At 49.3% G+C, this 13,095-nt stretch overlaps 1 protein-coding gene across 3 annotated transcripts in view; it reads left to right on the top strand.

Moving 5' to 3' along the window:
- ATG4A (autophagy related 4A cysteine peptidase) overlaps positions 1 to 13,095 on the top strand; it is a 53,445-nt gene that overhangs the window by 36,937 nt on the left and 3,413 nt on the right. For 2 of the 3 annotated variants that reach the window (XM_025853661.2, XM_025853662.2), the window contains exons 4-10: positions 1,538 to 1,636; positions 4,071 to 4,172; positions 4,348 to 4,420; positions 7,437 to 7,516; positions 8,167 to 8,354; positions 8,476 to 8,554; positions 12,474 to 12,619. In XM_025853661.2, the coding sequence (XP_025709446.1) occupies positions 1,538 to 1,636; positions 4,071 to 4,172; positions 4,348 to 4,420; positions 7,437 to 7,516; positions 8,167 to 8,354; positions 8,476 to 8,554; positions 12,474 to 12,619 (767 nt within the window). Of the gene's footprint in view, positions 1 to 1,537; positions 1,637 to 3,131; positions 3,258 to 4,070; positions 4,173 to 4,347; positions 4,421 to 7,436; positions 7,517 to 8,166; positions 8,355 to 8,475; positions 8,555 to 12,473; positions 12,620 to 13,095 lie in introns of those variants that run through there. The other variant, XM_073885781.1, reaches the window with a different exon arrangement.

Raw genomic sequence — 13,095 nt, 5'->3', positions numbered from 1 at the left:
CAACAATCCAAGAACAATCTTTAGTACCCAGGGGTTTGGAACTGTTAACTTTCTCTAGGTGAAGAGATCTTCACAAGGCTTGAGAACATTTGCAGTTCAACTCTGACAACGTTTTGGCAATAGACGATCTCTTCTTTATGTGAACTTCACTGCATCCTTCTTGTACTAATGTGGCCTATAATCCGCCATTAGCAAGAGCCAAAGGGCTCCCCCTTCCAGTTGGCGGGTTGGCTCAATCCTCCCCGTCTTACTGTAGCAACTCTCCTTCAGTCCCCATGACCAAAGGAAAAGGGTGGTCCCCTATGGCCGTCTTATGAGGCTGATGACCCTCTTTAAAGTCAGTCTGGTGAGATGGTGCTCATAGCATCGTTTTCCACTTCCATGTTGGGGGGATGGAAAGCAATGAAAGCAGAATGTCTCCTCTGCCATCCAAGTTATTTGATTTCACTGGTACCTCGAAAAAGGATATTGAGCTCAGGCTGGCCACGTACGTGGGGTTTTCGTTACATCAGGTATTCTTAAAGTGGAACCCATTGTCTTACTTCGTTTGTTAACTGGTTTTAGGCCTTTTAGAGATGTGGCCCATTTCTCATGTATTAGCAGTGTTTTTAATGACGGCCATGTGCTTAACACCAGATATTTACACCATCCTGAGTGGGTTGTAGAACCCTTTCGCAGATATTTTCTCCTTCAGTGTTTACAGTATCCCCCGATGCTAGGCAGGGTATGTGCTGTTGTTCCCAATCCACAGTTGAGACTTGGATCAGGCATCTAGAGACAGTCCTTCTGATGCCTAATCTAGGACTCTTTCCTCTATTTTATTCATTTTTTAATTTTTAATTTTTTTTGAAGATTTTATTTATTTATTCATGAGAGAGAGAGAGGCAGAGGGAGAAGCAGGCTCCCAAGGAGCAGGGAGCCCAATGCGGGACTTGAGCCCAGGACTCTGGGATCATGACCTGAGCCGAAGGCAGACGCTTAACCATCTGAGCCACCCAGGCGCCCTCTTTCCTCTATTTTATATTGTCCTTCTTGCTGTTCAGATCTTCCTGATGTATATTTAGCACAGTCAAGAGCCTTCCAGATCTCTTTGACCACGCCGATGATTCCCCTTGGTGGCACTGATTCCTTAACTAAGGTTAAGACTGGCTTCCCTGAGAAGTGAGCCAAGCAAAGCCAGGTTTGGTCAGGCAGATAATGATATGGTGTGGGTTAGTATTGGTAGTCATACCTGGCGGTCATCGACCACAACTGCGTGCACACCGAGCGAGAAGTCTCCAAGCAGGAAGCGTGAGGGGCAGGGTTTGTTCATTTGTAGGTTTTGCCTTTGGCCATAGAAACTTTCGGTTAACTCTGCGTCACCTTTGCAAGTCCCACCCTCTAACAAACCCTGTTGGCTGTCTGGCTGTCTCTCTCGCCTCTCTTTTCAGAGTCCGTGTGTCTGTCTGTCTGTCTTAGATGATTCCCACGTACGTTGATGTTTTGGGAGAGGGCAATTTAGGGAACTCACAGTCATTCCCGTCCATTTTGCCAACAGGGGGAACGGGCCCTTCATCAGATGCTGGCTGGGGGTGTATGCTACGCTGCGGACAAATGATGCTGGCTCAGGCGCTGATCTGCAGACACTTGGGAAGGGGTGAGTTAAATGGGTCCTCCCTCGGAGCCCTCTGCATTAGCACTGCCTGCTGGTGGCTTAGCATTGGGGCCGAGTGGCAGGAACACTCGGTAACAGAGCTGAAGGCCCTACAGTGCTCTCTGCAGGCCCCAGTGGCGGGCGGTGGGGGGCGGGGGACGAGTCACCAAAGCCTCCCACGAGAAGGAAACAGCCGGCATTTCCTTGTGACTCATCCAGCCCCAGAGTTATTTTCCTGGGACAGAATTGAACAGGGAGGGAGTGGTGTCATTTAGAGTTTCCATCTTCACTATTGTTCAAGCAAGTCCTTAAACAGGTCAGATAACAAAGAGAGCAGGAAGAAGGGTGTGGCGAGTGGTCTGTTTCTTGACCTCCTTTAAAATGTCTGCCTGGTGAGGGACGGAAGTGACCTAAAGGAAGTGCTTGATGAGGGAGCGGGTGCTATTTTGGTTTGGGTTCGCTGAGAATGTCCACTGGGCGACGAAGGAATCCTTAAATTAGATTTCTCAGGAGGCCGCTTCATTAAGAACCTTCCGGTCATCTTTGTTGAAGCCCTTGAGTCTTGCTTTCTTGAGCCATGTGCGTGCTTCCCTGTGGGCATCTGGAGGATGACCTTGGCTGGGTGCCCGTGCAGGCACTTGGGTGAAAGGCGGGTTTCACCTGGGGATGAGGAAGGAAAAGGACCCCTTGGAAGAGAAGGTACCTGCTGAGCTCATTGGCTGTTTCTCCCTGAGATTCCTTCAAACCCCCGCCCCCGCCCCCCCGCCGGCTGCCACCACCCCGCCCATGCAGCCTCACGCATCCCGCTGCAGTTGCCAGAGCAGATGGGAAAGATCCAGGGAGATTTTAGGGCTTTGAGGCCTTCTCTTCAGGGTTTAGAATAACCTGAACCTGCTTCTCCTGGGGAGTATCATAATTCCAGTTTTACAGATGAAGAAATTGAGGCTCAAGAAGTAAGGTGACTTGCCCAGGGTCAAACAGCCAAGAGAAGGCATGGATTGGAGAATAGACAAAGGCAGGTCTCCCGACTTCTTGTGCAGTGATGTCTCCACTGTACACATCTGGCTCAGAGCAGATCCATTCTCTTTAACTTCCCGTGTGTAAAACACAGCAAGATGATTCTCCTGGAAGTGACTTTTGTGGGAAGCAAGTGAGGAAGACATAAAACCCCACAGTCAGCCGTATGAGTTGTTTTAACCGAAAAGCAAACAGCAGGGAGAATTTGGAAATCGATCTTGCAGCTGAGATAAATTCAAAGATGGAATTTTGTAAAAGATGTATTTTGGAGCGCTTCCTATTCACTTACTTCATTGTTAAGGTGGAGTGCCCACGTATCACTGTCATCAGTCAATATTTAGTGGTACTTAGCAGCCAGCTAATCAGGATTTCCCCAGACTTGGACAAGTTGGTAGCAAATGATGAAAAAAAAAAAAAAAAGTTGGATGCGGTTCACCTTCTGAAGACTGTGCTGGCTACAAGGTTTAAAACTTTGGTTTCAGAACTATTAGAAGCAAAGAGATCAGAAGACTCTGGAGATAATGGCCTTTGACTTCAAGAAGACTTCAGTCGTGAAGTTAAACTCTTTCTAAAATCTCAGGAAAGAAATTTGTGTCTCAGAAACCAAGTAAGCCCCAGAGAGACAGAGTTCCTAGAGCTGAGGGGATGGGAGAAGCACATCATCTACAGTGGAGATTAGGGAGAATTTTTGCAGTTGTCCCGGGTCCTGGGATAAATAGGCTCTGTGGCATTTGGGGGGGAGGGCATGCCTAAGGTGCAGAAGGGATTCCTCTAGATGTAATTATTTGGGTTTTGGTCACAAAGAAACCTTGAACACTTGATAGCAAAGGCATTTGTTTTTCCAAAGGTCGGTGTGGACTTTTTCAAAGTTGTGTAAAAATGGCAGCTTGCCAAATTTTTTGAGCTTCCTTAGTTGTGAATTGTGTCTAATCCCCTGCGCACTGTTGAGTGTCCGAATAGCACTTGCCCCATGAGACTCTTTCGGCAATGCTGCCAAAATATACAGACCAAAGCCGTTGCCGTCTGTATGGAGATGAGACAATATGGCGTCAGGGTGATATAAGGATATACTTCCGGGTTTTGTGGCGACCTCCTGCTCACAGAGTAGCTGACCAGAAAAGCCTTTTCTGACGTTGTTTTCATGTAATATTTATCTAGCTTCAGCCCTTGGGCTAAGTCAACTCCTTGGTCAACTTGTTGTTTTGCTTTTACTTTACACCCACTGAGACTTTGAAAGTAATGTCTCCAGATGTCTTTGTCATCAAAATTGAAGTTTACTTAGGAATGTTCTAACCCAACGGCCCCTGCCTTCTAGCTGCAACTCTTTTGTTTTCCTTCTAACCTCGTAGTTACGATAAGAGTGCAGAGAGGTAATAAGCAGTTATAAAAATGACTTTAACTCATTTCTTTTCCTAAAAAGACTGGAACTGGGAGAAACAAAAAGAACAACCCAAAGAATACCAACAGATCCTCCAGTGCTTCTTAGATAGAAAGGACTGTTGCTACTCTATCCATCAAATGGGTAAGGTCACATCGGTGGTTTTAAGGCAATGTCTGTACCCACTGCTCTCATCCCCTGCCTTATATGTGGCTCTGTGAATTGTCCATCTGCTTAATTATTTATGCAAAAAACTAGGAGCCTGTGGCGTGCTGGAAGAACTTTTGCTAACGTCTTTTTTTTCCCCACGTAAAAACAGCACAAATGGGTGTAGGAGAAGGGAAATCAATCGGCGAATGGTTTGGACCAAATACAGTTGCACAGGTGTTAAAGTAAGTAAAAGAGTCTGGCGTCTGCCTTACCGTTCTGTCTCCTATGCCTCCCTCTCCTGCTAACCCCGTGTCCCATCAGTCTAGCTCTTCTTGCCATCCCACTGCGCTGCCAAATATCTGTGCCATTTCGCTCAGACAGTTCTTTGAGTGGGTGCGTGCGGACATCTGTTCTGGTAGATCAGAGTTGTAGCCATTGGCACCGGTAGATGGGGAGGCACCTCAGGACTCCTTCAGTGTCTCTTCCCTCTCTGGGTTGGTGCTCACCTTCCAGAGAACCATCAGCCTGACGGTCAGTTTGAAGCCAAAGGGCTAATACTAAGTGGCGGCGGAGGCTGAGGCAGCCTACGCAAGACCCAGACTCCCACCTTGTAGAGTATAAAAGGCCTCATCCATTCATTCCTTCAGTAGTTACTGAGTGGCTCTACCGTGCTAAGTGCTGGGTATATGGAAATAAACTCGACACGGTCCTTGCCTCGGGGAGCTCGCCACCTATGGGAGGAGACCAACCCTGAGGGAGTCTTGGGATCAGTTTGTCATCTCTTAGCAGACTCCGGGTACCCCAGCGTGGTACTTTTGCCGTTGTTCTGTTAAATCACCGAACTCACCTCCCACAGGAAGGGGCAAGGTGGAGAATCCAAGACCAACATTTTAGAAGTGAACGGGGTGAGTGGCATCAGCACGTGCACCTGCAGGGCCCCTCACCTGTTGTCCCTCTCCTTCCTGACGCCTGCCACTGAATGCAAACTCCGTGAGGGCAGAGATTGTATTTGTTTCATTCACTACTGTAACACTAGCACATAAAACTGCCTGGCACCCACAGGTGCTCAACAAATACTTGAAGGATGAATGAAGATGGCATCCAGAATCTGGGGCCGGATTTAGGCCATCAGAAGGTTGGAACCATCTGGACTCAGGGTGTAGCTTGCTTCTTCAATTCCTGGGCTCTCTGGAGGATGATGGTGGGACCTGCTCCATGACAAGTACCGAGGGGGCACTGTTTCAGTTATTAGCCAGTCTTCTCTGAACCAGAGTGCTCTGGAAGTATGCTCACGAGGGGAGTAGGCTGGATTTCCTGGGGACCCAAGTGAAATCGGTATCTTGGCCTTACTCCTAGCTAATGGTTCAACCCCTCTGAGAGCACTTTCTTGCCTTAGTCCATAATTCCTTTGGAGGGCACGGTTGACTCTGCTGAGTGAAGATCTGGCAGTATTTCGGGAACCGGTATGGGAAGCCAGGGTAGAACGCATAGAAGATTAATCAGAAGGGCCATGCTGGGCCCCAGACCCAGCCTGAAATGGTTGGTTTTTTACGTGACGTCCCTCAGAGTTTGCTTCTGTCTTCTAAATTTTGAAGTTCTTAACAACAGACAAATGGAAACATACATTTTTTTAAAGATTTTTTTAATGTATTCATTTGAGACAGAGAGATACAGAGAGAGAACATGAGCAGGGGAGAGGCAGAGGGAGAGGGAGAAGCAGGCTCCCAGCCGAGCCAGGAGCCCGATGCGGGACTCAGTCCCAGGACCCTGGGATCATGACCTGAGCCGAAGGCAGACGCTTAACCATCTGAGCCACCCAGGTGCCCCGGAAACATACATTTTTAAAAGAATTTAAGTGGGTCGGGCACCTGGGTGGCTCAACTGCTTAAGCAATTGCCTTCGGCTCAGGTCATGATCCTGGAGTCCCGGGATCGAGTCCCGCATCGGGCTCCCTGCTCAGCGGGGAATCTGCTTCTCCCTCTGACCCTCCCCCCACTCATGCTCTCTCTCTCTCTTTCTCTCTCAAATAAATAAATAAATCTTTTTTAAAAAAAGAACTTAAGCAGGTCTTGATTCATTATTATTGTTACCGTTAACAACAGAGTATTAGTATATCAAGGAAAGGTAATATATCAAAAGGAATGAAATTAAAGTTTAATGGTAATTAACCTCTTCCTGGGAGTTACTTTGGTTAGGAAAAGAATGAGTTTTTTTCTTTCTTTCTTTCTTTGTGAGAGTGTGCACAAGCAGAGGGAGTGGCAGGCGGAGGGAGAAGCAGCCCCCCCACCCCCCCAGCAAGGAGCTGGACACGGGACTCAGTCCCAGGACCCTGGGAGCATGACCTTAGCCAAAGACAGACACTTAACCAACTGAGCCACCCAGGCGCCCCTGTTTTTGTTTTTGTTTTGTTTTTCTTTTGTCCAGTGAGACTGGGCTTTACCCAAGAATCCCAGAAGTACTCAGGTTTAACATGCCTTCTTTCAGATGGGCGACAGGGAAACATAAGGGAGATATGGTCATGCTGCTTTACCCAGACCATGGATGATCCCTCTGTGAAAGGGGTTTTCTTTCTAACCCCTTCCAAAGTCACACAATTCAGCATGCTCTCTGTCTTCAGCTGTTGACCAGCGAGGCCCCACACCAAGGCCATCTTTAGCCCAAGTTTCTCGAACAGTGTTTGCACTGCACATGGGGAGGGGTGTAAGAGATCTCTCTCTCTCTCTCTCTCTCTGCATTTTCCTGGGCCTTATTCTACGTATTATCTATGCTCCCAAATGTGTGTGTGTGTGTATACATATAAATATAAATGTTTATATATATATATATATATATATAGTTGGTGAGATATATATATATATATATGACAGTTTCCTTTTTTGGGGGGGAAAAAAACCCCAGTAAGTCAGAATGTCTTATTTGAGAAGAGAAAACAAAATCTCTTGGGAGCAGAAATGTTGGTACCTTTTCTCTTTCACCCAGCAGGAATGACGTCATCTTGTGAGGTAGATTTTTCCATTTTGTAAAGCAGGGCTCTTTTTTTTTCAGGGTTTGAAAACAGTGACTCTGTGGCATTCTCAAGGGTCCTGGACATGGAATGTTCCAGAGCTCTTGGTCAGGGGGGCCAGAGCTTGACCCAAACTCTAACTTCTCTGTGGCTTAGTGTTCGGTGACTTTAGGGACAGGGGGCATAGATTGTACTGCTCCCCGCTGATGTTGCCTTCTTCCCCAATTTTGACCTCATTGTGCATTGCTTTGCAGAAAACTTGCTTTATTTGACGAATGGAATTCCTTGGCTGTTTATGTTTCAATGGATAACACAGTGGTCATTGAAGATATCAGTGAGTCCCTCGCCTATTTACCTTCCTGGTTGGTGGGTGGTTGAGGTCCTTCCTCAACATTCAGAAAGTGTGTGTGTATGTGTGTGTGAGAGAGAACGACAGACAGACAGACACTGACCCTGGCCTGTTCCACCAAAGTAGGGAAACTTCGGGGAGCACAAGACTCCCTGTGCCTTTTCTTCTCTTCCCTTTCAGCTTTCTGAAAGGAAGAAAACAATGAGAGGGTCCTCTCTCTCTGGAAGGGCCCAGACCCTTTCCCTGTAGCATACTCAGAGTGAGGATAATCAGTTAAATCACCTACAGGTCTTCTGCCGAGGCCCCCATTTGCCCAGCCATGTGCTCTCCCTGATGGGGTTAGAGAAACCAAAAGATACAGCCCCTGTCTCAGAGGCCCTTGCAGACTAGTTGAGAAATATTTTCTCAATGAGCCCCTAAGATCTGGCAGGAGGTGAGTGCTCAGGTGCCAGAAGGAAGAGAAGTAAGGGCTGGAGGAGTGGCCTGGGCTTCCTGTGGGAGGCGGGGCAAGCTGGTCCCTGGTGGTGGGGCGGGGGGAGCTTCTAAGCAGGAGATGAGGTGGCCCTCAGTTTTGCCCTCGGCATATCTCGGATGATGATTCCCCTTGACCCAACTCTCTTGTCTTCCCTTTCCAGAAAAAATGTGCTGTGTCCTTCCCTTGAGTGCAGACACAGTGGGTGAGAGCCCCGCCGACACTCTGAATGCTTCGAACCAGAGTAAGGGCACCCCTGCGGGCTGCCCAACCTGGAAACCCCTGCTGCTCATTGTGCCCCTTCGCCTGGGCATAAACCAAATCAACCCTGTCTATGTTGATGCGTTCAAAGTAAGTCATTCCTTTTCCCGGGCCCATTGCCGCCTGCCCATCACACCGCCATGTGAGCACGGAGATCCGTGAGCAGCAGTCCACAAGTGAGTTGAGAATCTTGCATTCTCTTTCCCTCTAGGAGTGTTTTAAGATGCCACAGTCTTTAGGGGCATTAGGAGGAAAACCAAATAACGCCTATTATTTCATAGGATTCTTAGGTAAGAAAAGAGGACTCACAAGTAAGTCGTCACGGGCTAGGGGAGGGCGGGCAGAAGGTTTGCACGGGAGCCCAGGCAGTTCTGGTTAGGGGCCCCTCATCTCGCCCGGAGGTGCCATGGCCTCTGGTCAGCTCATCCTGTCTCTGGCCTGATCTGGGGAGAGTAACACTTCTTGGTGCCCGATGGAGAGCACACCCCCCTCAGTGCCGCCACCGCCTTGCCTCTTGAAAAGATGGTTCCACAGCTGCTTGCCCACTGGACCACGCCAGGGGCACAGCATCTTTTTAGCATCTCTCTCTCCTTTCTGTGGGGGCCCAGGGTGGCAGGGTTTCACTCCCCTGGCACTGTGGATCCCCCTCTCCTTGGGGCTTGGGCATTCAGGCTAGGACCCGTCCTCTGGCTTCCCAGGCTCACGCAGCTGGGCCTGCTGCCTCATCGTTCAGAGCCGTGACCAGGTAGAACTGAGAGGAGGCAAAGACAGAGCTATCCTTTTTCTGGTGATGGGGCCTAAGCCTGAAAACCACTAACGTTCCTAATGCGGATCCTAACAGGCAACCCAGCATTCCCTTGCCTCGGCTGATGCCTCTGGAACCCTAGCCACCGTACAGGCTAGCTGTGATCTGAGTCATTTAAGGCCCTTGGCACACCAGGCGCGCTAGCCCAGTGCTTCTCAAACTCTAATGTGCACACAGATCATCCTGAGAGCCGATTAAAATGCAGGTTCAGTAGGTCCGGGGTGAGATTCTGCACTTCTAACTAGGCGGGCCTGATGCTGCTCGTGTAAACACCACACATTGCGTACCAAGGGCCCAGACACCTGGTTGGTGCTGAAGAGCACAGGGAAGGGAGTGGTGTGGCCTGGAACTTGGCCTTGAGGAATATGAGCTTGGATTACAAGGGAGAGCCTTGGATGGGCAAGGGGAGCCAGACCAGGCACGGGGAGTGGCATGAGGGATGCGCAGAGGAGAGGGTGAAGTGAGCTCGCACCCCTCGCCGTCCCACTCCGTTGGAGATTCAGAGAGCTGAGGTGGCTTGGGAAACAGACACCCCTGGCCCTGCATGTGGTCTCCCACTTGCCAGCTAGCTGTGTGGTAGCAGGAAAAGAATATCCACTCTTTTCGTCTCGGTTTCTTCTTGTGGAAAATAGGGCCAGGGCCCCTGGCCGGCTCAGTCAGGGGTAGAGCACGCGACTCTTGCTCTCGGGGTCGTGAGTTCGAGCCCCACGTTGGGCATAGAGTTTACTTTAAAAAACAAAAAAGAAAATAGGGCTCACCCCTGCCTCGCCGTGTTGTCTCCTCACAGTAGAGCACTCAGCCAAGAGCCAGGCACATAGTGCGCACCCAGTGAAAGGTGGCCCCACCCTTCTGGACCCCCAACACCCGCCTTTGCTTTGCTCCTCACTCTTCTCTTTGAGGTGAGGTTTCTACAGGGTGGCCTGAGCTCTCGCTATTGCTGCCATCTGTTGGTCAAGCCGGAGAACCACAGCTTGATGGAACATTGGCAAACCAAGGAGACATTTATTTTTCTCAGTACAAAATCCAGTCTTTGGAGTCCTATAAATGTAGATGCCTTCCGCTTCTAAGCTTTTGGGTTCCTGTCAAAGAAGAGGTCGCAAAGATCAATTTTCTCTTTTTCTGTGCTCGAGGCCAAGGCCGAAACAGATTGGAAAATAATTTTGGAGGGACTGCAACGGACAATGTGTGGGATTCCCCGGGGGATCCTGGTCTCTCTTACCCCAAATTACCCAGAAAGAGTTTGCCAAGCCAGCATAGCCCCTCTGTTTCGTGAGGCCAGTGGGTCAGGGTGACTTTTGTGGAGGTTGACTACTCATTAAAGGGGTGTGGGCAACCCTCAGCTCCCCAGAGAGAGGTTTGCACCGTCCCCATTTGCCCATTGCCTTTCTTAAATCCTTTGCTTCGCCTTTATTTGAGGCCCCAAAGTCCTCCCGAATCCCCTTTTCTGACTTACCCCCTTACTGCATTATGTTGGGGGTTCCAGATTGGTTGAATGTCTGAAGGGAGGGAACAGATGAGCACTGCCGTTTGCTGACACGGCTGTCTTGTGTCAGGGACCCTGCAAAGTCCCAACCCCAGATAGATAGATAGGGAACATATATACACATATAGGTATAGATAGCTAGTCCTATATAGAGACATAGATAGCACGGTACCCCTGTGAGTTAAAGCTTACTATAGTGAAACTAAGAGTTAGTGGGGTTGTTGCCTCAAGGCCACCCAGCTAGAAAGTAGCCAAGCCAGCATTCAATTCCAATTTGGCCATCTCTGCCTACCATGCCACATTGCTTCCCAAGGGCCCTCTTTCCTGGTGGGAAGCTGGGAAAAGCTCTCGATGTGTGACACTATGTCCAGGATGAGAGTCTGGCTGTCTCATTTTGCCTACTTAGACAGGAGATGTTTGTCCCCTGCACTTGGGTGAAGGTTGCCACTGGAGATCCATTGCAGGTGGTTGACCAGACAGCCTCTTGTTCTCAGGCCTAATTAGAGACCTTGGTTTGGTCCCCACATCCCTTCTAGGACCTTTTAGGGATTCTACTGTATCTCTCAGAAACAACGCAGCCTGCAAAGCTCCACTACACACACACACACACAAACACACACACACACACACACACACACGGAAAGGGCCAGAATCACAGAGGATGCTCTTATTAATCCAATTATTCTCAGCACCTTAACTTGAAACACTCTGGCAGAATGCTCTATCCTAACCCCGCTCTGGATTTCTATTTTCTTGTGCACAACTTCCTTTTCTTCTTACTTGTCTATGGTCATAGTGGGCTTCCTTCTGAACATCCTGGTTGTTGCTTTTCTTTGTGACTTGAAGCTTTTGGGGTATAACTGGTCTCACCTAGCTGTGGTCTAGGGTCAATATATATGTCTGTGAGAGAGACAAGTTAAGCTATTCATCAGGCATCAGAAACGTTCTCTGCTGACAGAAGCACTTAGATGTGGCCCAGCACAATCCTGGATATACCATTCCAGGGAGAGTCTTGGGGGGCATCTTTCCCTACCCCATCCTCCTGCCTTGGGTAGGTCTCTCTTCGGTTGCCCAACCCAGTCCACAACACAGAGGCTCAGCTGGTCCCGAGGCCCAGACGGTGAGGTTGGGGTGCTACCTTTGCCAACTCAGCATGCCACTGATGAGCACTGGGGGGCCTCTCAGCCCTTTGAATATCAAAGTACAAGTTTTATTATCTCCGACTCCTCCCAGGTCATTATTGGGCTGTGCTTTTTCACCTTAATGAAGCATGGTTTTTCTCTCCTCTGTGCAGGCCCATCATCTCAAAGTGCATTTCCTCAGTGAGGTGTGTCTGTACTGGTATCAAAGTGACTAGGGCAACGCTTTCCACTGGGAATTGCTAACTTGCTAGCTAATCGAGACCAGAAGTCAGAGTCCATCCATAGCAGAGTCAGCATTCCCATTTCTTTGGGAAGGAAGGCCAAGGCCTTTTTTTTTTTTTTTTCCTTACCGGATGTGCTCTCTGACCACAGGTCTGAGAACCAGTGGCTTGAAGCGAGATGCTTCCCACTGTGGAAAGAGGAAGAAAGCTCCCTACTGACACCTGGGCTCACGCCCTGGTGATTGTACCTACCACCTCTTTGCTAACTGCTGCTCACAGAGCCTGCCATGTCATCTGTGGTCTCTCACTCGCACATTTTCTCAAACCCACCCCTCTCCGTTTTTGGTCTCGGGCTTTGAGGAGATGTAAATCTTCTCGTTGAATGATTGGGTTTGGCTTCCTTCAGGCATGATCACCCAAATTTAGGCTTTCTGTCATCTCATTCCCATTGTCACCAAAGGGAGGGGTTAAGAAAACCAGAGCGCCTCCTCCCGAGGGACAGCAGTGGGGCCAGGGCCAGTGGTTCTTTCTAGATTAAGCATGTCTCATCCCAAACAGGCAATGAGCTCATTTTCTTGGACCCTCACACAACCCAGACTTTTGTTGACACCGAAGAGAATGGAACAGTTGACGACCAGACTTTCCATTGCCTGCAGTCCCCGCAGCGAATGAACATCTTGAACTTGGATCCTTCCGTAGCGCTGGTGGGTATCTGAAGGTTGGGTGGGCCAAGAGATACAACGCCACCCTGTTACAGACTGGTTCCCTGGGAGTTCTCCGGGTTGCTACGTAGGACAGCGAGAGTAGGTTCACTCACTGGGCCCCACCCCCCGAGAGGTTCCATGGTAGGGTGGGGCTAGGGCTGGACCCTGAAGGCAAACTACTAGAGTTGGAATCCAGGCCCTGTCACTTACTAGCTGTGGACTTATGGGGAGTCCTTGAACTTTTCTGAGCCTCAGCCTTCTCCTCCCTAAAATGAGCAAAACAATACTTCCTTCAGGGTTGTGGGAGGCATACCATGCATAAGGCACTCAGCACAGTGCCGGGCACATTGTAAGCATTCTGTAAATGTCGGTTATCATTAGTGTTACAGTCTTTCCCCTTTTACTTCTTGCGCCCTAATTATTGCCACCCAGGCACCCGGAATAAGGCAGGACATAGTTAGGGAGGGATCAGGGGG

The sequence above is a fragment of the Callorhinus ursinus genome, unplaced genomic scaffold (genome assembly GCF_003265705.2).
Source record: "Callorhinus ursinus isolate GAN/ISIS: 27379988/994484 unplaced genomic scaffold, GSC_fseal_2.0 scaffold65, whole genome shotgun sequence".
In the NCBI taxonomy this organism is placed as follows: Eukaryota; Metazoa; Chordata; class Mammalia; order Carnivora; family Otariidae; genus Callorhinus; species Callorhinus ursinus.
The sequence above is the reverse complement of the archived record's forward strand: the minus strand, read 5'-3'. Positions and strand labels throughout refer to the sequence as shown.